At 28.6% G+C, this 24,306-nt stretch overlaps 2 protein-coding genes across 2 annotated transcripts; both read right to left on the bottom strand.

The window, feature by feature from the left end:
- Window positions 1-735: 735 nt before the first annotated feature.
- Window positions 736-2,370, bottom strand: LOC123297727 (zinc finger protein 568-like). Its single transcript, XM_044879487.1, has one exon. It carries the CDS (start codon window positions 2,343-2,345, stop codon window positions 984-986), a length of 1,362 nt encoding a protein of 453 aa, XP_044735422.1. The 5' UTR covers window positions 2,346-2,370; the 3' UTR covers window positions 736-983.
- A 2,735-nt stretch (window positions 2,371-5,105) lies between these two features.
- On the bottom strand, window positions 5,106-6,928 carry LOC123297978 (zinc finger protein 271-like). The gene has a single exon (XM_044879824.1). It carries the CDS (start codon window positions 6,730-6,732, stop codon window positions 5,404-5,406), a length of 1,329 nt encoding a protein of 442 aa, XP_044735759.1. The 5' UTR covers window positions 6,733-6,928; the 3' UTR covers window positions 5,106-5,403.
- Window positions 6,929-24,306: the final 17,378 nt, after the last annotated feature.

Raw genomic sequence — 24,306 nt, 5'->3', positions numbered from 1 at the left:
AACGTACATTGAACTTACGGAGTATATATACACGTTTCGATTGGGCTAGAATTGTTTTTTAAAATGCAAGATTTATTGACATTTTTATACACCCTGTATGTATGCAATACATATATATCAACGTATATTGCTTTTAGTCCCAAGTTTGGAACACTAAAAAATATTGATGCTACGAACAAATTTTTGGTATAAATGTTCATAAAATCATTTAATTTGTCCAATTCCGGTTGTCCACTCGCCTGCCAGACTGTCTGTGGCACGATAACACAAAAACGAAATGTGTTATCAGGGTGAAATTTTAATAGTGTGCTCAGGACGTTAAAACTGAGGCTAAGTTCGTAAATGAGCAATATATGTCATAGGAGCAACTTTAAGTTCAACAATTTTTTTTAACTGTACAAACATTTTGGGTACTCATATTACTGTTCTATATTCTTAAATGAGGTTCTGAACGTCCAGTAAAAAATTTGGAAGTTTAATGAATTCTCATCACTTATTTTTTTTCTATTTCGCAAAAAGCTTTTGGATTTATTCCTTTTTTAAACTAACAACTAAAATGATGATGGAAAAATCAATAAAAAAATAACTAAAATATTTATTTTCAAATTAAAATATTCACAATATATAACAATATTTTATAATATTCTATATTTATTAATATATTTATATAAATAAAATCAAAAATTGTTCCAATGATCTTTCAAGTCCGAGAATTCAGTTGGGTTGTTTGCTAATTAATCAATCCTCACAATTTGAATTTATACCTTTTATTGATGTCTGCTCCTATTGGCAGCCCGGTGCACAAGTTTTCTCTTGTGAATGAACTCGTGCTTATATGTCTAATTAAACTGCAATTTGCAGTAAATAATTTTCACGTACGCTGCATGAATAATGATTTCCTTCATTATTAATTCAATTATGACGAAGTAAACTTAAGTTATCTCTTAAATGTTTTAACACAAATGCCCCCACGAATAAGATTTCTATTCAGTATGTATTCGTTTATGACGAACTAAGCTACTTCGATGGCTGAATATTTTATCACATACCTCGCACGAATAAGGTTTTTCTCCCGTATGTGTTCGTTTATGGATACGAAAACTATTATGGTTGTTAAAAGTTTTATCACAAAAATCACACGCGTAAGGTTTTTCTCCAGTATGTATTCTTTTATGGAGTACTAAGGTTCTTTGCAGACTAAATTTTTTATTACATACCTCACATGAATAAGGTTTTTCGCCAGTATGTGTTCGTTTGTGAACGTGTAAACTATAATGATTGTTAAATGTTTTATCACAAACCTCGCATGAATAAGGTTTTTCACCAGTATGCGTTCGTTTATGGATACGTAAACTATAATAACTGTTAAATGCTTTATTACAAAAATCGCATGAATACGGTTTTTCACCAGTATGTGTACGTTTATGGACGTGTAAACTATAATGGTTGTTAAAAGTTTTATCACAAACGTCACATGCAAAAGGTTTCTCTCCAGTGTGAATTCGTTTATGGTAAAGTAAAACATTAAGCTGCTTAAATGTTTTATCACATAAATCACACGAATAAGGTTTCTCCCCAGTATGTTTTCGTTTATGTAAATCTAAACTATTTTTGTGACTAAATGCTTTACCACAGGCGTCACATGAAAAAGGTTTCTCTCCAGTATGTATTCGTTTATGGCAAATTAAAACACCAGGCTGGTTAAATGTTTTACCACAGACGTCACATGAATACGGTTTTTCTCCATTATGTATTCGTTTATGGGTAACTAAACTACTCTTTTGATTAAATTGTTTATCGCAAATTTCGCATGAATAAGGTTTTTCTCCGGTATGTATTCGTTTATGGCGAACTAAATTAACGTTCTGGTTAAATGTTTTATCACATACATCACAGGAATAAGTTAAATCCCCAGTATGTGTTCGTTTGTGAGGTTTTTCTTCTGAATTAATGCTTTTATGCTTAATTAATTTATTATTCGCAAATTTATTTTCTATATTTTTAATGCATTCGTCATTATTAAAGCAATCGAATGTTTCTTTGGTTTGATTTTCTGGATGTTCATCTTTTACTTGTGTGTGTAACTGTTTTTCGTATTTAATTCGTTTCTCACTAATATCACAAGATAATTCTTTCTCTGTTTGCTTTTGTGTACTTATATCATTTTCATCTAATATTTCTTCTTTAATAAATACTTCTGTATGTAATTCATGTTCAAATTTAATCAATTCCCCAAGTAATGTGTCCTCAATTTTAATTTTTTGTTTATTTGAATCAGTTTCGTCGATTTCATTTTTAATTGTCACTTCTGGTTCTGTTTGATGTTTATGTTTAATATGGTCCATATTGTTAATTTAAATTTTAGTTATCTATATTGAATTCTATTTTACAGATTTTCTATGGTATAAATAGATTGATTGAGGTTGTAAAAACATTTGCAATAATACAAAAATCCTGCCCAGCAGAAACTACTCCATTTTAATTCTTAGTTTATTAAAATCGCTGTCGTCGATTTATAATTTATTTCTAATTATTACTTCTTTTGATGTTTATGTTCAATTCGGGCCATTTTTTTTATTAAGTATAATTTAACATTATTTTATTGAGAATAGAATCTCTATATATTATAAATGCCAAAGTAAGTATGTTTGCTTGTTTGTTTGTTTGTTACGCGTTCACGCTAAAACTAGCGAATGGTTTTTAATGAAACTGAACAGCAATATAGCTTATATATCAGAATAACACATGATATTTAATTTATAAAGATATATTAATAAAAAAAATTTAAAAATTAATTTAATTTGACATTACTATAGGGACCGTGCATCTAGAATGTCACGCCAACTAGTAACTAAAAGGTGAACCTTTTGGGCAATAATAATAATACTATTCCTCAGTAACATGTGATTTTCGATTGATTTGTTTTTTATTGAGATAAATTTTTTAATAATTTACAATGTCTTCATCAATAAAGTCGTGTTGTATAAAAGGTTGTTCATAAATTTGCCGGTGAAATTTTAAGCTTTTCCAAAAAATACTAGTATTTTTTCGTGGAAGGAGAGTAAGCGTTTAAAATGGATAAATGCAGTCGAAAAATATGTGTAAGTAATTAACAATTATTACAATAAATAAAAATATATTTTAAGTTCATGAAATAGATAAAAATTAAATAATAAAAATATAACCTACAATTTTTTTTTTTTTAATTTCAGTAAAAATCCGAAAGACTGGAAGCCGAATAAAAGTACAATAATTTGTAGTGCTCACTTTATAAATAATAATAAATCTGAGCATCCACTTCATCCATTCTATGTTCCTTCCATTTTTCCGGAAAAAAAAATACTAAAAATTCAATTCAATCTTTGCAACGTTTTGAACGTTTGAAAAAACGTCAGTCAAAGAAAAATAATAATGTGGAGTTAGTGATGATTGACAATGTAAATGAAAATCAAGAAAACAAAAATTTAGCTGGAAACAACAATAATAATAATAAAAATAATAATAATAATAATACAAGTGACATAAGAATGGAGCAAGACCCAGTTGACAGTTACTCAACGATCATCATCCAACTAAACAAAAGAAAATTTAATAAACTTGTTAAGATCAATTTCTTAATGTATTTAACAAAATATTTTATTAAATCAATAAATAGTAAAAATAATAAATAAATTCATACATACTGTTAGTTTGACATTATAAACTTTGGATACTTTCGTTTGAGCAACCACATTTGCAGTTATGACAACTGGATGATTTGAATGCCTTTTTTCTATAACATTCAAAACATGTCCTGATTGAAATAACATCTGTCCTTTCAAATCATTCTGACCACGAATATTATGATTGTTGTTTATTGGCAAAAAACCGTACTTAATTATTTTTTCCATTTTTTTTCATTTTACTTCATTTATTATTACTAAATTTTTGCCCATTTTGTTCATACTTTTCACACTAGAGCGCGCGAGCTTCGGCTAAAGTGCTGCCTCTACAGTTAGTGCACGATCCCTATAAATTACAGATTTCTGTAAAAATAGTCATTTGACATTATCATAAATTACAGATTTCTGTAAAAATAGTCATTTGACATTACCATAAATTACAGATTTCTGTACAAATAGTCAATAAAAAATATTTCACGGCCATCTTTCTGATATACTCAATGAATAATTACTATTATACATTTAAAAAAATAGAAAACCATACATATATTTTACCTGTATAAAACAATCCTTACCATTATTTCGAGTGTTATAGAAAGGGGATAAGCGAGAGCAATCTTTATCAATCTTTAATTTTAAACCCAGCGAAGCGGGTGGGTATCACTGTAGTATTTTTATAATGTTTGTACATTTTTTACATATTTAATAATAAATAAGGTTAACAACGACATATTTTTAATTGATTACCTAACTCATCTAAGTATTCTTAATAAATGCTTGGAATTTGTCCTTTTCCTGACGAGTTCTAAGATGATTTTCAAGAAAAAGTGCCTAACTGCTTAAAGTGAACTTTTACCAAGAATAGTTCCCTGCATTAGGAGAACAAAAATTTAGAATTTTTTATCGTACCGTAAAATGCTTCAAGTAAAAATGTGACTTATCCATTGGCACACATTTCCATCATATTATTCGAACTAGTCTTTCAAGTTCAATGAAAAGAGTACTATGCTTCATAACTGTTAAGAGATAGAAGAAAACTTTAAATTAGAAAGTTATTCCGTATTTAAAAGGTAGAATTTTATGAAAACTGCATCTTTTAGGCAGAAACTGACGGCAAAGTCGTATCCAAAATTATGTCTTATTTTTTTCCAAAAGCGCGACGCAATCGAAAGTTACGTTGTATTCATGTCAAAATTTGTAATCAAATTTTAACGATTCTTTCTGGGAACCTTAAAAATAAATGAGAAAACATTTTTGATTTATTCAGCGGAAATTTTAAATGATTATTGAACACATAATGGTGTTGAAAATTTTATTGAATCAATTATATCTTCCAAAAGGAAAATTACAACTTTGGATATAAATCTTTACAACAGGTACAAAAGAAAAGTTTTTCTTCATATAATTGAAATTTTCTTTTGAATACAAAAATAGTTTTACATATAGATAAAATATTTATCAAATAAATATAATTTTAAATGAATTAATTTGTATTGAACTAAATAAGCTTTCTGGGAAAATGATTTTATTAGAAACACTGCATGCACAAGCTTTCTCCCGTTGACGAACTCGGATATGCAATTTGCGATAAATAATTTTCACAAAAGCTGCATGAATAATGATTTTCTCCATTATGCATTTACTCATGACGACGTAAACATTAGTTGGCTGTTAAATGTTTTAACACAAACGCCCCCATGAATTATGTTTTTTCACAACCGTCACATCCATATGGTTTTTCTCAAGTATGTGTTCGTTTATGGACACGAAAACTGCTATGATTGTTAAATGTTTTATCACAACCGTCGCACGCATAAGGTTTTTCTCCAGTATGTATTCGTTTATGGCGAACTAAACTACCTTGATGGCTGAATGTTTGATCACATACCTCACAAGAATAAGGCTTTTCTCCTGTATGTGTTCTTTTATGTATACGAAAACTATTATGATTGTTGAATGTTTTATCACAAAAATCACATGAATAAGGTTTTTCTCCAGTATGTATTCTTTTATGAAGTACTAAACCTCTTTGCTGCCTAAATTTTTTATCACATACCTCACATGAATAAGGTTTTTCACCAGTATGTGTTCGTTTATGGATATGAAAACTATAATGGTTGTTAAATGTTTTATCACAAACCTCACAAGAATAAGGTTTTTCGCCCGTATGTGTTCGTTTATGGATGCGTAAACTATAATGATTGTTAAAAGTTTTATCACAAAAATTACATACAAAAGGTTTCTCTCCAGAATGAAGTCGTTTATGGTAAACTAAAACACTAGGCTGGTTAAATGTTTTATCACATAAATCACACGAATAAGGTTTCTCCCCCGTATGTGTTCGTTTATGGAAAACTAAACTATTTTTGTGACTAAATGCTTTACCACACATGTCACATGAAAATGGTTTCTCTCCAGTATGTATTCGTTTATGGCTAACTAAAACACCAGGCTGGTTAAATGTTTTACCACAGACGTCACATGAATATGGTTTTTCTCCATTATGTATTCGTTTATGGATAACTAAACTACTTTTTTGGTTAAATTGTTTATCGCAAATTTCGCATGAATAAGGTTTTTCTCCGGTATGTATTCGTTTATGGCGAACTAAATTAACGTGCTGGCTAAATGTTTTATCACATACGTCACATGAATAGGATTTTTCTCCTGGATCAATTCGTTTATGCCTGGTCAATTTATTATTTTCAGATTTATTTTGTATATTTTCAAGGTGTTCGTCATTATTATAGCAATCGAATGATTCCTTGTTTTGATTTTCTGGATGTTCATCATTTACTTGTGTGTGTAATTGTTCAATTTTAATTCGTTCCTCACTAATATCACAAGGTAATTTCTTCTCTCTTTGATTTTTATTTATATCATCATTTTCATCTAATATTTCTTGTTTAATAAATACTACAGTGTTTGTTTGCTGTTCAAATTTAATGTGTTCCTCAATAAATTTCCCAAGTAATTTTCCCCCCTCCATTTTTTGTTCATTTGAATTACTGTCGTTGATTTCATTTTTAATTGTCATTTCTTCTTGTAGTTTATGTTTAACATGGTCCATTTGGTTGATTAATTTATAAATACTGTAGTCTGTTGAATAGTTTTTTTATTAATGGAACGGGTGGGTTATCATTATGATTTTTATAGTAACGCCAGAGAAGTACCAGTTTCTCTTTTTCTCGAAAACACACCAAATATAAACAGTTTTCAATTGACGTTTTCTCCGTTACGTTATATTAATCAATGTCGAATTTTCCTTTCGGATTTCTTCACAAAGTGTATATTATTTATAGTTTTTGGTTATTGGTTTTTATAAGGTTTTTATGTAATATAATCTATAATACATAGTTGTTTAAAAAACTCAAAAATAGATGGCTGATAACCATCGAGCGTGTTCAGTATAAATAAACGCGCGTTCGCTAATTTTTTTAACTTGAGTGAATTTTCAAAGAGTAAGACCATTGATCTCTATATATTTAATATGCTTAATACGTATAAGAAAGAGTCTTGATTGTCATAAAACGCACATTAGAAAAACGTTTTTAAACATTCTGTTAATTTAGTTATGTAGTTTTTCTGTAGTTAGAAAGTGATACATAATCGATGAGGACGTCAAATCAACAAAGTTGGTAATAGTCATAGTAATTAATGGTCATTGGACTTGTATAGTAAAACAAAAAAGCGCCGCGCAATGTAGAATAAGCTGCATCCTCATACATTAACCTAGCTCTAAAAGGTTTCAAAAATTTGGACTCCTGATCCCGGAATTAAGCACATGAGTGATAGCGAGCGTAAAACTGGCATCACAGCTGAAAAGAATGAACTAAAATTAGTGGGTTTCAAAAAAAATTCCAATAAGATTGGATCAAATTTGCCTGTGTTATCAAAAAAATCGAATTTTTTAACTTAATGACGTCATCAGAATCAAAAAAATTTAATTTTGCTCTATCACATCCAAATTTTATCCAATTTTGATAAACCAAGTATATAATACTACTAAATCTGGGCCATACTTTTCATATTTGTAATCAAAATTAACCTAGCTTTAATAGGTTTGAAGAATTTGGAGTTCTGGTCTCGGGATTAAGCATATAAGTGATAGCTAGCGAAAAATGTACATCATAGCCGAAAAGAGTGACCCAAAATTAGTGGGTTTCAAAAAAAATTCTAATAAGATCGGATCAAATTTGCCTATGTTATCAAAAAAATCGAATTTTTTAACTTTATGACGTCATCAAATTCCAAATATTTATTTTTGCTCTATCACATTCAAATTTTATCCAATTTTGATAAACCAAGTATGCAATCCTACTAAATTTGGGTCATAATTTTCAAATTTGTGATCAAAATTAACCTAGCTTTAACAGGTTTCAAGAATGAGGAGTCCCGCTTCCGAAATTAAGCATATAAGTGACAGCTAGCGAAAAATTGACATCATAGCTGAAAAAAATGAGCCATAATTAGTTGGTTTCAAAAAAATTCCAGTAAAATCGGATCAAATTTGTCTGTTTTATCAAAATATCGAATTTTTGTTACTTAATATACGTTTGTTTTGCGACTCTATTTCTTATATGCCGGTGGTAGGTGCCTTCTTTGCCACGCGCTAGTTACGGACCTGTTAATTGTTTAAAAATTTTACAATTTTTTATGTGCTGAAAAATACTTCTGGCACATTTTTCTAGATATCATTCCGAATTCGTTGCTATCACACGTATTTTTACGATCATTATTTCTATATTTCACCAATTTGAACTTGTTGACTAGAATATAGGAAAATAATAAAAAACACTAAATTTTTTTTTGAATGTCTGTATTTCGATTCATATTTTTATATAATAATCAGGTGTCGGTTTACATTGGTGTAAAGTGCAATTCATTAAATCATTTTTAATAATAATTTTTTTTCTACTATAAATAATGTAATTAATGTAATAATATACATGATTTTATTTTTTTGTTTCTTTGTCTCTATAACAGTTAATTAGTTTTGTTTGATTATCTTCAAGAATGTTTTTTTTTATATACAATTTTTATAATTAATATTATTTCATTTTTTCTTTAATAAATATTTTTATTTATAAATAATAATTTGTTTTTTATAAATAATATTTTTTTATTATACGTTTTTATAAATTGGCAGTTGAAGAGAAACGATTTTTTCCTTTAATAAATAGAAAATACAGTCTAGAATATTTTTTTTTTGTATTTAATTTTTTTAAATAAATAAATTTTATTTTTGTCTCAGGTTCTTGTCAAATAAGTTTGTTATATAACAAAAATTGTTTTCGTATTTTGTTAACACAAAGCCACATAAATTATCTGTCATTTGAATGATTTTTTTGATTTGCCAAAGCTTATCGATTCGTCAGAAATTTAGAAAAAATTAAAAATATGTTACAAATAACAATTAAACTTTATCATCTTTACTTTTGGAAAAATTTTGCTTGGAATCTTTTTGTGGCAATGTTTTCTCAATAATACAAATAATATTAATGTTTGATCAATTTAACAAGAAATTTTCGCAATTAAAATCAAATATCAGTTTTTTTTAGATTTAAGCAAGGTCAACCGCTTGTATTATAATAAAAGAGAAAGAGTTAATATATTTTAGTGAGCTTTTGAATAAGTTAAAAATTCCTTTGGAAGTTCCATCGAAGCTCATCGAAGACTCATGCTGAATATTTTTGATGGAATTTAACTTAAAATGCGTTTGTGTAGTGGAAAAGCGCATCAAAATATGTAAAAGGATTAACCAATAAGAAACACGGTTATATCAAAATCCAGGTGGTAATAAAAGACCCGTTTCGGTTCTTGAATTACTATGTAAACAGTTTTTTCAAATTATAATTTGATTAAACTGTATCACAGCTAATAAATGGGTTTCTTGTTGGCTGCAGAATTTTTTTCTAACTAAGCCCAGTTATTTTGGTTTCGCCTTTCTTCTTAAGTAAAGTCGATGTAAATTTCGATTTTTGCCCCAATTTCCTAGATCAGTTTTTTTGTATTTTTAAAATACGTATTTTCGACTACCAAGTAGTCATCATCAGTAAGAATTAGCTAGTGAATGTTACTCTTTTTGGTGGCGGACTGCACCGTGCAGTCCGCATATAAAGTCGATGTGTATCAATGCGTTTTTATCCTACTAGTCAACCACGCACTTAATTTGGATTAAAAATTTGATTTGCTTTCAATTGCGAATAGTTAACGAGTTTTATCTATATGAAAAGACTTCGCAGTTCGAAATATTTTAATTAATTTTTAACATTTTCTAAATCATTTTATAAATAGAGACACTTAAATTTTCTTTAAAAAAAAAGTTATTTTATCAACATTTAATTAAACTTAAAAAAATAGGTATATCTAAGAATCATCTATTTTCGAAAGCCTTTTAAAACTAGTTAGCAAATTAATAGAATTTTCTGAGTAATTTAATTTCAGTGTCTTCTATTTTTTATTTTCAAAATAAATTAAAACATTTAATTTACATTTAACATAAATTTTCAAAGAATTTTTATATTTTTAAAAATATATCAAGTCGTATAGAATTTTTAAATTTTTTAATAAAATATCAAGTCGTTATTGCTTTTAGAGTAGGATTGAAGTATGTTTTTAATAAAAAGTGGCTCAGTATAAAGCTTCTTTTTTTTTTATAAATAAGTCTGTTTGCTATCGATATCGATTTCGAAAATGGAAAATTATGAAATATGGGTAGGTATATATTTAAATATTTTCATTTTTAATTAAAAATTGGATAGGATTATATCTATAAATTTTCATTGAAAGAAGTTTATAAAAATGAAAATATTTTTTTAATGATTAAACAGACATATTTACTTAAATAAAGCTACGGGCAGACCTGAAGTCGAACACTAAACAACATCGAAATGGAAGCATGCAATTAATTTATTAGTTATAATATACCAATTTAATATTTGCCTATTTTCGGTATTGTTTGATATTTGCCTTCGTGCTTGGCCGTAGAATAGCAATACTCTCATAAAATAATTTTTTTTTAATCTGAAAGTTGACAGAATTTTAACCATTCAAGCGCCAGTATCCGATATATTGGCACACATATCACTTTTTTTCACAAATTTAGTATTTCGGCGCTTAAAAGGTTTTAAATTTTATACATTTGGGTTATGGGTGTCACAATGTTAAGAGGATATGGAAGATTATTCTGTATTTGTGGTGTTGTGACGCATAAATTTAGAAAAAATTTCCTTGACTGTTAAAAATATTTATTAATTCATAATTGTTTATAAAATAACCGAAAAAATTGTCAAATATTTATGAAATTAAAAATAGGAAAACTAATTAGGTTTTTACTGTTTTTCTATGACGGCACTTGATGTGTATGGTCCAGCACGATCAAGGACCTGGGTGATAGTCATATCCCCCTAAAAATTCCATATCCTCTTAAACTGCAATCATGAAGCTTCTAAAAATTGTGAAAGGAAAAACACTGCTATTTTCAATTTCCAAATTAAAACAAGGAAAAAGTTAATTAAAAAAAATTAATTGAATTATACTAAAATTTTCATGAGAGTATTGTTTTTTAAAACGTTTTTTTAAAATATAAATAGATATATTTCTACTTTGATTTAGTAAATTCGAAAATAAATATTCCTATCTAAGTACTATAACTTTATAAATTCTATTTTTAAATGTAGGTAGTTTTTATTTATAAATAAATTTGTTCTTATGAAAATATTAAAAACTTTTTAAAAAATAAAAGAAATAAAATTGACATTTATGTGAAAGACATATTTTATAGTTGTATCTTGTATTTATTATAAATTACATGAAAAATTGTGTATTAATTTACAAAATTTCTCGATTTTTTGCAATTTTTTTAAGGGGTAAAAATTTTTGTTTTGGAATTTGATGAAACTCGGTGGAAGGGGTAATTTTGATCCAAAAAGTATAAAAATCAGGTAATTTTAATGATTGGAATCAGAGTTTCTGAGATATCGCAATATTTGGACCAATTTTAGTCCGTATCTCAAAAACTATTCAATCAGTCATCAAATACACCCGATTTCTGTACTTTTTGGGTCAAAATTACCTTATATACTGAGTTTTATCGAAATTGGAGATAACAAAAATTTTTCGATTTTTTGCAATTTTTTTCTTACCGTGAAGATTTTTGAAACATATTGTAATATATATGAAACAAGTATTTTTCTATATAGATTCGAGCATATTCGAGAGATGAGATTGATGTTTTTCTATATTACCCAGTACATATATTGAGTTAGATGCTTTTATACATGCTACCAGAGAGTTGATGTTGTCGATTTGATGGTGATGAAGGTTTTTTTCTAACACATCAAAACCTTCCTCACTTCAACGTTTTCCTTGCACAATTTCCAATCGTATACATTCAAGAGGAGGCTGCTAGGTATCAGATGAATTATGCACAGGCACACGTCTTCTCTTCTTTCGATATCGACACAAGCACATCGACGTATATGTACCATGCCTTGTTTTTTCTTGTTTTTCTGTGTATATAAACTTTATTGCTTTATCTTTTAAGATTGTCTATTCCTTTTTACTTCGGTATACAACACGTAATTATTTAAAGGTAAAGGAAATTTTAGAATTCGAACGAAAAGTGAGGTCATATTTTGAAAACGATAACTAGCTTAATTCTCCTTACTTTTGATAATAATTACTTAAAGACGTTACCAAAAAATCAAAGTTTTTTTAGGATCATCCTAATTCTTCTCATTAATGTCCTTTATAAGCAGGTAAATTTTTTAATACTCCCTTAATGTGTTAAATTTATATATTTGGGCTGTTAATTAAAGTTTTCGTTTTTAACATGTAAATCCTATATTGAAGTGTTTTTAAAGATATGCTTTATTACGTAACAAGGCTAATTTTTTTAAGATTAATTTGGAAAACTAATATTCATTAGTTAAAAGCATGACAAATATTTTCCTATAAAGAAAATTATAACAAGCGGCACTCGTTTTTTCCATAAAATACATTTAAAATGATAAAATGAATGGCATTTGCGTTCAGAAATTAGTATTTCTTTCTATAAATGATTTTCTCTAAATCTTTTTCAAAAACTATGGTATATATAGTATAGAAATTTTCCTCTTAATTTTCGTCTAGTTTTCTAGCAGAATCCACCCTCAAAATTTGAAACGTAGGTCTTAAATATTTTTAAACACTTATTTTTTTGAACACGTCCTTAAAGTAATAAATTTTATACTTTTTCGAGACACGTTGAAAAAAATTTCAAACGTAAGTCTCAAATATTTGCATACACTTTTTATTTTGAGAACGTCCTTGAAGTAAGGAATTTTATCGTTAAATTAATACCTTTTTGCTTCAATATCTCAGTATTAAATTATTTACGGATATATATATTTATACTAGTATATATAATTATAGTAATTTACTTGCTTTTCATTTATAGGCAATTTTATTACAAATATGTTATACAAATTGCGTAATGAACAAAATTAAATATAAATATTTCTTAACCTGTTTTTTTCCAAAGCGGTACATTTTTAGATCATGAGTCTATTTTTCGTTATTAGCCAGTACGATAAGCTTTAAATGTATGGACAGGAAAAAACTGGCTAGACATAATATATAAGATGAACTTTTTGCTAATTTTTAGCTTGAAAACAGGCGCCTAAAATAGTGTTGTGTAATTTTGATACAGACTGCGGACTTTGAAATTTTCAACTCGAAATTATTCGGTTTTCCAAAGATGTTATGTATACAGGAGTTGTGTGGCGTTCTCTGTACAATTTTCATCCATTGTTTTCAATGTTGTAATGCTATCTATTTTACCTCCTTCGTAAAAACTGATGTTTTTCCTTAAGAGAGTCGTGTCTGTCTGATATGCGAACACCAAGTAAGTAGTAGAGTATCCCATCTATTTTTGTATGTACCCCATTTGTATGTCTGATGTATATAATCTTTCATAATATTTATATTCTGGCATTAGGGTATTTTCAAGTAAAACATATAATAAAGGTAGTTATCTACCTTTAAGAAAAAAGTTGATTTCCCATGTTAGGGATTACAAAATGGTTCATGCTTTGTTTGTGTGTGTGGTTTGAAGAACGATCTTTTTTTTCGAGAAGAATTTAAGGGTTAATATAAAAGGATTATGTAAGTTTTATAAAGAAATGTTTTCTATCTTTTTATAAGTTTATAGATTCTAATCATTTCGAGGCTACTCCAAGCAAATAAGACATTTGGTTACTTCAATTCTGAACGGGCAGTTTCTCAACGGAAAGTTCGGGACCCTCACTTTCACAGCACCTGGTAAATTATACATGGTGAACCATTTTAATCTATTATGTCTAATATCTCGTTTTGTACTTAACCAATAAAAAAAACTTTAACAAAAGTTGAGTTTGATGGGGGACATCATGTTCTGACATCAGATTGGACCTAGTTTTCCGGGTTGCTTTAATAGTCAATTCAAATCCTAAAAGGTAAGAGATAGAATAACACTTAGGTTAGAAAGTGGGTTCTCCTGAAAAAACTAACATTTGTTATTGAAGATATTTTTTTGAAAATTGTTAGCTTTCGAAAAAAATATGTCATTATTGCATTTAATCGAAAGAAAACACGCTAGCCAAAATTTGTCAAAGGCAAAAGAGGACATTCACCTATGTCCATGACTTTGACCTACAGTTTTCGATTAACTTTTAAGCGTATGTTCTTTCGATTAAATGCAATAATGACATATTTTTTCAAACTATTTCTCCATTTCTAATAAATCATTCTGTATATATATGAACATAACTGTAATTAGATTTTACTAAAAAGGGACTAAAACATAGTAAATTTGCATAGTAGGTAGAAGTTGTTCTAGTTCATAATATAAAATATGAAATCAATCATACTCTAAATTGCAAGTGTTTACTTGTTCATTTTACCAATCAAGTTATTATTAAATATTACTTGTTAATTAACATATCCAGCAAAATTTATCGAAAACTGAAATATATTTGAAATAGAAAATTCTAAAAAATATGGTCTAGACATACTATTTATAGCATTGGTTATGTCAAAAGGTTCTGTAGATCTTTTGAAAGTGAACTTCGATTTGTGATATCTAGCTTCGATCATAGGAAGGGTTACTTTTCGGATAAATTCATCAATCTTTTAGTTCCCTAGTCTCATTTTAGGACTAAAAAAAGTAAAACAAAATAAAGCTTTTATTTAGTTTCACCTCTCCCGTTATCTGTCTGTAATCAAATCTTGCAAGTCAAATTTGATCCACTTCCCGGTTTCCGATTGAGCTGAAATTTTTCATGCACATTTAGTTTAGATTGTAATGCATGGTAAGGTTGTGGCGTCCTGATTTTTCCATTGCTTCGACCATATTTGATATATAAACATTTTTTTTAGTCTTAAATTAAAAATTTTAATAAAAAATCCTATTTAAGAGACAAGCTTTTATTGTACTAAAAAGTAGAAAATAATTTTATCTATGAGTCACTCTTATCCGACTACTTGTAAAAGCTTGAGGTGCTTAATATCAAGAATGAATCGAAAAATAATTAGGCATGTGGAGTAGATGATACGTTCCGATTCATTTTTGATATTTTAAATTGAGCGCCTCAAGCTTTTACAAATAGTCGGATATGCGTGACTCATAGATAAAATTAATTTCTACTTTTTAGTACAATAAAAGTGTATCGCTTCAAAAGTATTTTTTTATGGGAAAAAACTTACTCTAACAATGATACAAAATTGTATGATAAATTTAAAAGCAGTTATGATGATATTTTATATACACAGACACGATACAAATAAATATTATGGTATGTATTATACACGAAATATAAACATCATTTATATTTGATAATTTTGATGGAACACATAATAAATATAACCAACCATATGGGTCTTCTATTTTAATTGGATTTTATTTCATGTTGTAGCATACATATAAAATGAATATACTGTGTTGGATCTAACTAGATGGAATTATATGGAACTATATATGTGTAGAGACACAGAAGAACTTCAATTATATTTATTTGTTAATAAAAATAACAATTATAAAATGTATAACTAACTAAAGTAATAATAATCATGCGAATGTAATTGTCTTAATTATGCCATGTCAAATGTCTTCTAATAACCCATCAACATGAGCCTTTTGCTCACACTCGATTTAAAACATAAATAATTTTTATTTTTGAAATGTATATGTATACTGGAGTAAATCTAAGCAAAAAAAGGCTGTTATATGGATTAAAAGTTCGAGCAGCGAAACTTTGGGGTTTTTCTTTTCACATCAAAATAAGTATTTTTTGAAATTTTTTACTTTCCCGGAGTGGTGCAACATGTTTAAAAAACAAAATGGCGTCAAAAATGAAATTTTTTTCAGAAATTTTATCATTTTTATTTTATATTCGCAAAAGGAGACATCGGTGCATATCCAAATTTGGTAGGTTTGTAGTCCATGTTAAGAACTACTCCTCCTAATTTTTTGGTGGGGTTTCGTCCCTTCCCCTCCCAGTTATATATATATGTATACATACATATGGTAAAACAGTTCATTTGACTATAACTTGAAAAATATTCGATTGATTTTAATGAAACTAATATCAATAGTAGGTTTTATTACTTACAACTTTCGGTTAAAATTTTAGCGAAATCCGTTAAACAGTTCGGCCAAAATTTCCAATTTAGGGAATTGTTTAAAATGGCTGCCATTTTATGCCATTTTGTCCTACGAGGTTAAAAAGGTGTATGAAATAAATGTATCTTAAAAGATTTTAAAAAGAGGTCAAAATAGTTTAAAATGCTAAAGTAACCCAAAATTTTAGATGCTTTTATTAATATAGCACTTTTTACAACACCCACCCCTTCCCCTCCCACTTTCATATTTTTTGCAAATTCAAAATTTTTATGACGTATAAAGGGGTTTTGGGGGTCGCTGATCTCGAACTTTTGGCCCAAATAAGTACACCCCCTAAAAATATTACAATTGTTTTTGATAATCTATTGCAAAATTCGAGATCAGCGACCCCCAAAACCCCTTTATACGTCATAAAAATTTTGAATTTGCAAAAAATATGAAAGTGGGAGGGGAAGGGGTGGGTGTTGTAAAAAGTGCTATATTAATAAAAGCATCTAAAATTTTGGGTTACTTTAGCATTTTAAACTATTTTGACCTCTTTTTAAAATCTTTTAAGATACATTTATTTCATACACCTTTTTAACCTCGTAGGACAAAATGGCATAAAATGGCAGCCATTTTAAACAATTCCCTAAATTGGAAATTTTGGCCGAACTGTTTAACGGATTTCGCTAAAATTTTAACCGAAAGTTGTAAGTAATAAAACCTACTATTGATATTAGTTTCATTAAAATCAATCGAATATTTTTCAAGTTATAGTCAAATGAACTGTTTTACCATATGTATGTATACATATATATATAACTGGGAGGGGAAGGGACGAAACCCCACCAAAAAATTATGAGGAGTAGTTCTTAACATGGACTACAAACCTACCAAATTTGGATATGCACCGATATCTCCTTTTGCGAATATAAAATAAAAAAGGGAAAATTTCTGAAAAAATTTCATTTTTGACGCCATTTTGTTTTTTAAACATGTTGCACCACTCCGGGAAAGTAAAAAATTTCAAAAAATACTTATTTTGATGTGAAAAGAAAAACCCCAAAGTTTCACTGCTCGAACTTTTAATCCATACACAAGGCGTAATTTCACTCTACTAGTAGTTGAAACTTTTTCTAACTTCATATAATTTTATCTATTTTCGAATTATGAATTTTTCAGTCTATCTATAGTTAAAAATAATTTTTTTTAAGTTCTTCAGAAATTGTGAGAATGTCTCTCATCACGAGAGTAAAGATGTAAGCAAAAAAATGTTAACTTCGGTTATTTTCGGGCCTGTTCGTGTACCTTTGTCGTACTCAGTAAATTAAAAAAACTTGATAGAAATATGTTTAAATTAGTTAAAATGAATTAATGTGTTTAAATTATTTTCTGCTTATATATTTTCACTCTCAAACATCATTCAATAATCAGGTAAGGGGTTGCCCATAAAGGACGTTACACCTTAAGGGGCGGAGGAGGGTTCGCAAAACGTGACCATTTGTGACAGGGCCGAGGGGGGGTAGGTAAAAATTTCCAGAAAAAGCGTGACGTCCTTTATGGACAACCCCTAATAGAACTATTTTTAATTATCTAGTGCATTAGAAAGAGGTTTATGATTTACAAAGTTAAAAAATATTTAATGAGTGAAATATTTGACGCGTGCCGTCAATTTTTTAACGGGTTTTCTAGTATCGTAATAAAAATAACAAACTATTTCTATATAAAATTATTACATAACTCAATTGTTTGTTGTACACCTATAAATAACACAATAAAAATTGATGTTTTAACATTTTTATTTATCGAGTTCGTTCGAGCTTTATTTATTATGAATTTTTTGCATTATATATTTCATTATATCAAATGTTTGTTGTTTTTGTATTTGTGCATTTATAGAGAAAAGTGTAGAAAAACATTCTGCAATGTTAGCAATAATTAGCCTGCAATAATAATTAAATAATTTTGTTTTTCATGTTAGTAGTTCTCCATTACTATACATAAAATTAGCAAGTGCAACTTCAGTTTTGCTTTTATAAATAAATTTTATGTTGCAAGTGATAAAATAAGTTCGTGGAAGGCAGATAAAACTAATCAGCGAAGAATTTTTATTAATCTTGTACAATATTTTAAAAAAGCGGGATTTTTGAAGTTCGAAACGATAGAAATCTCAAATTTCCGGACTTGATACTCTGGTTGATTGGATACCATAGTAAGTTAGCAAGTAACATGGAGTCAATATACCTGGAATTGGCCATGGATGTATTGGCTTCTAACCAAGCGCCTTAATCAACTGGGCCACATAAGCTCTAGGCATAATGTGCAATTTTTTTTTGTTTTGCTGAAAAAATGGGCCCATGGGACCCATCTTGTAAACCGTTGCCTACAAGAGTGGTTATCTCTATTTACTTGTATGACGTGAAAAAACAAACGATTCTATAATCAACACTGTCTATACCTGGTATTTCAACAATGAACTCAGTCAATTGTTTCTTTTCTCTTGTTTACAAAAAATTGAAACACAAGAATTTGTTACGATTCTTTTGATAGAGCCTCTCAAACCGCAAACAAATCGGAAACGTGGTATAAGCTGAACGTAGTTACAAAAATAACAAAGGATAACTTTATCAACTTTAAGCTAGCGGTGTCATTCAAAATTTGCCAGACCAAGAACTTAAATAGGAACCCCTCCATATCGATCTTGCTCAGTGTTGACTATCTAGGAACTACGTCAATATTATTTTTGACTTAGTTTTGTGCTAGTTTTATAGCTGTAAAACCCGGTACGTTTTTTGAGAGTATTGTGAAAACGTTCGCTGTTTCGATGCAGATACTAGTTCAGAAGAACTGCATCACAAGGTAATATATCTTAATTACCTCCAGTTGTGAAAATATGAGTAATAGTGAGTGCATCCATCTTATGTTTTTAAACATTGATATATGATAATATCAAATGGTGGAGGCTCTGGGTAGTTAGTTCTGTATTTGCACTTAAGAACAAAATTTATTGATATAATATGAACGAGAAAATGGTTGAATATTGCAAATAGTAAATTACAACATATATAATACAGCTTTACTTTTTAGAAATCCATTATTTCTTTGAAAAAGTTATATGTTTCTAAATTTTAGCTAAAATTTGGATTTTAGGTTAGAGTGAAGTACGTTTGGTTTATCTCAAAAAAATTTAGCAAAGTTTCTGATTTTAAAATCATTTTAAGAATGTTCCCAAAAAAATGAGTCTCGTTCCGAAATTTTCAGGAATTCTGTTAGATTAAAATTACTTGGGAAAATTACGAGTAAAATTATTCGATATATAAGTACCATAGTTTATGAAATATTGATGCCTAAAGGTTTAGAGAAAAACACTTATAGAATAAATGACAGTTTTTTCGTTGCTATTCCCACGCTATATATTAATCTTTTATTAAAAAGAAAGTTTTTCAAATTATTTTAATATAACTGTCTTAAAATTCACTTTCGCAAACGTTTTCTTATACTTTCGTATCAAAATTTGAGACATATTCTAAAATATGTTTAATTTTTACACCTTTCTGGTAATTTGAAATTCAAATTCTACATCCAGTGTAAACTTAAAACCTATTTGTCATGTTCATATATTTATTTACGAATGAGAAGAAATTCCCATTAAAAGTTCAGGATCTATAATATCTAACTATTACGTAAACATAGTAACGAAGGTTGTTTAATAGTTATTTTATCATTTTACCTTAGTGCAAAACTATTTCTCTCTGGTTGCAGGGGATATATTTATATGATGATAATACTGCCATATATTTAAGGTTAGTTACTTTTTCCATTTCTATATTATACATATATAATAGGTTGGCTGATAAGTCCCCGGTCTGACACATAAATGGCGTCGCTAGTATTAAATGCATATTATTTTTATATAGTACCAACCTTCAAATGATTCGTGTCAAAATTTGACGTCTGTAAGTCAATTAGTTTGTGAGATAGAGCGTCTTTTGTGAAGCAACTTTTGTTATTGTGAAAAAAATGGAAAAAAAGGAATTTCGTGTTTTGATAAAATACTGTTTTCTGAAGGGAAAAAATACAGTGGAAGCAAAAACTTGGCTTGATAATGAGTTTCCGGACTCATTATTAGTATTTTTTCCCTTCAGAAAACAGTATTTTATCAAAACACGAAATTCCATTTTTTCCATTTTTTTCACAATAACAAAAGTTGCTTCACAAAAGACGCTCTATCTCACAAACTAATTGACTTACAGACGTCAAATTTTGACACGAATCATTTGAAGGTTGGTACTATATAAAAATAATATGCATTTAATACTAGCGACGCCATTTATGTGTCAGACCGGGGACTTATCAGCCAACCTGTTATTATAGGTAACCTTTTTGGAGATGAGTATATACATTTCATATTTATTATGCTCATGCGTCCTTATATTATCACTATCAAAAGGTATATATTGTTAGATGAGTGCATTGAAGTTATACAGTGTCTCAATTGAATTCTATCAAGTATTTTATTTCCTGGAATACGGTTTTCTGACAAAAGCTTTCATCGATGATAACATGAACATGCTAGGTGTTTTATTTACTGGGGATACGGATTCGTGGCACAAGCTATCATCTGTAGCTAAGTGAATAGGTCTGGAAATTAGGAATTACAGCGATTTAAATAGCATTCCTGACATTCCTTGCATTTTTTTGATATAATATTTGAGATTATTATCATCTATCAGTTTCCTGTAATTATCTATTTTAGACCATAATACAGATTGTTTTGATGAAACTCTGTTAACAATTTTTGCCTAAGATTTTTGAAATAAGACCTCGTCAATCGGAATCTTAAAAAATCCATTTAAGTCTTGACCTATGGATTCCTTCCTCTCTCTAATTTATAATCTTGTTCTTGCAAAACTCTCTATTATTTCATTTCTGTGTACATTTTGGTACATGGTAAGAAATTTTTCCCCGATATCAATGTGTAAGTATAGGCGTGAACGTAATACTGTATGGTTTCGTTGATTTTGATTTGCTATGACATTTTAAACATTGATATTAAATGCAATGGAACATGAGCAACAGTTGGGGCGCGTGAGCTGATGTCAGTAAGGGCGTCAGGCCCATACTGAATGGTGATATCCACAATAACTAAGTAAGACTGACGAGCTGTGTGAAAAGAAACTATACTGAATAGGTCCGGAATTCATTATTGCGTATTAATAAACGCGCAAAAATCATCGGAAAAAACAAGTAGCATTGCGACATCTGTAATGTATGGAAAATGATCTATGATGGTTTTATTTTTTAGAAAAATATTTGGGAAATAGCTTAATGTTATAAAAGAAATACATTCTATTCCGTCATAACGACTATAAAAATAATTTTCATCGAATTTTGTAAAGGAAATTTTATTGTTTGTTAAGTTGACATAGAAAGTTGTTCACACCCCGGTAAACGGAGTAAAAATATATAAATTCAAAACATTATATTATTTTTCTCCACTTTTTTTAGTATATTTGTGTTATAATGTTCAAGTTATGCATATAAAAATGCAACATTCAACATACGGAAGAAAAATATGTTTTAAATTGACAAAAATTTAATAGAATATAGCTGGGCAAAGTGAAAATAAAATATGAAGAACTATTGAATAGTAAAAACGTGCAAAAACAAAAAATTATCTAAAACTGTCGCCCTATAAGCTCAGTATGTTTAGAGTAGCAGGTTCGATTCCCGCCGTTGCAACAAAATTAATTTAACTAATAGTTGTGATGGGCTGGTGTAGTGCATGGTATATCCATGAAAGAGGTGCACTCAGCCTCTGAAATTGAGGAGTTGATAAATGAAATAATCAGCGGAAAGGTGGTAAAACACATATATGGTATCACAATGGCTCTATAGCCTATGTGTACCCTTCGTGGACAGCCATTATAACCTAACCTAACCTAACCTTTGGAACAAAAACTATCGAAGGAATGAGAATTATGATTCTTTTTTTTTTTTAAATTGTCAAATCTATATTCCAAATTTTATATCAGTTTTTTCCTTCCTTTGAACAGTAATGTTGTAAATTAATATGGTTTCTTAATATCCATCTATTTATTCAAGGCCAGTTGAAATTTAGTTTAATCCTGTTATTAAAGTTCTATTTAGAGTCACCGAATTAATTATAGTTGAAAATTTATAATTACGGTTTAAGTTTTGAACAGATTTTATCCCTAAAGATTTTCTGTAAAATTATAAATGAGAGTAAGCACTTTTCCCTTCGGTCCGTTACGATAGGTCTATACTGAAGCATTTTTCCGGCCTGTGATGGTAATACCAAAAACGAATGGCTTAAATCCTCTTCAATTCATCAATAATAATAATATAAATGTAGTTATTATTTGATATACTTAAGTTTTTGCTCATCTCTAATAAAAATATGAGCTTTTCATTTTTATTTTGAATTATTTTATAAAGTAAATATTTTTCTAGATATATTATTCATGAAAATTTTTTAAAGAAAATGTTATTTTCAATTTTATATATTTTAAATTCAACATAAACCTACTCGCTCGTAGTGGCTAGGTTATAAAATATTTTTATCCTTAAATTTATTACTTGATGTTAAAAGTAAATAACAAAAAATAACTTCTTTTTTTTAATGTGCCAATCAATTAAAAATATATTATCGTTTGACACAAAATACAGGGTCAGTTCGGAATAACTATCAGTAATTTGTTATTTTCAAAGGTAACAAATCACAGATACTTAATTCGTAAGATTAATTAAAAGATTTTGATTATCAATAATTTGTTTTCCCCAGCAAATTTTACGTTAGTTTTTGATTGGTTAGCTACAACCAATTGGATAGTTATTGTTTAAAGAAGATTATAATTGTTGGGCCTGTTTGAGGTGATGGTAGGTCAGGGAAGTTGTCTCTTATGGAGCTGGATTAGTCAATGATTTAGTAAGCTAAGCATATTCTACCGTCAAAATACTTTTAAATTTATTAAATGTCTTGAAAAAATTTAAAGTCTAACCCCTTCTAGATAAAAAATGGGAGTATTAACTGGAACTAAAAGATACACGTCTTAGTGTCTCACAATTAAAATCATTAGTTCCTGATCGTTAAAAGTAAGTATCCGGAAAGCACCATACACCAACTCTGCCTTACGTAAAGTTTTAAAACACATACTATAAATTTATCGATACCCAGATCAGAAAATATTATAAACTTTTATACAACGATATAATATTGTTATAAATTGTTTTATTTGAACAAACAAAAAACATTTTTACAACAAAATAATGACCAGAAAACAAGTAAAAAGTAAAATAAACAGCAGAAAATAAAAATTCAAACATAAATAATGAATGAAAATTGTGATATGGTTGTTATACGAATGTGTGATATACAGGGTGTCCCGTGACTTGATGAACACCTAAACTTGCGTGTGAATTCTTTGGACAGTTTTAAATCGAAAATGCATTGTATACTTTTGTCCAAAACCCAATAGTCAAGGAATTATGTGCAATATTATGTCCCCAAAGATAATAGCCGAGGAGAGTAAACTGAATAGCAAATTAATCTGGCAGGCCATGTAATTGTTGTTATGGTGACATTTGATATTTTAAGTTTGTGTCTTTTATTTTTTAAGTTGTAATTTTAAGAGTAATTCAACCACTACGCTTACAAATCAAGAATATACCGATATTCGCCATATTTACAGATATTGTGACGGAAATGCAAGAGTGTCAATGCGGGAATATTAGTGGGATAATTCCTAATAAACAAGTGTGCATCGTCGTTTGGCAGAAAAATGAAATTTTCGCAAAGCTAATGCAGAACGTACAGCAATAACTTTCCGACGAAGAAGCTATCCATAACTAGTCCGAAAATAGTCCATTTGGAAGTGTCAAAGAAATATTTTTAAATAATAAAACATTGAACTCTTTATACTAAACAATGTTTTTACTTTATTGGTTAAAACAGTGCACATATCTCCTTAACGATTGAGTTTTGCACAAAAGTACATA

Source organism: Chrysoperla carnea, chromosome 4 (assembly GCF_905475395.1).
Source record: "Chrysoperla carnea chromosome 4, inChrCarn1.1, whole genome shotgun sequence".
NCBI classification, from domain to species: domain Eukaryota; kingdom Metazoa; phylum Arthropoda; class Insecta; order Neuroptera; family Chrysopidae; genus Chrysoperla; species Chrysoperla carnea.
Note: the sequence above shows the minus strand (reverse complement) of the source record. Positions and strands in the feature narration are given on the sequence as shown.

Coding starts and splice junctions, on each gene's coding strand:
- LOC123297727 (XM_044879487.1), bottom strand. CDS start 2,345: ATGGACCATATTAAACATAAACATCAAACAGAACCAGAAGTGACAATT.
- LOC123297978 (XM_044879824.1), bottom strand. CDS start 6,732: ATGGACCATGTTAAACATAAACTACAAGAAGAAATGACAATTAAAAAT.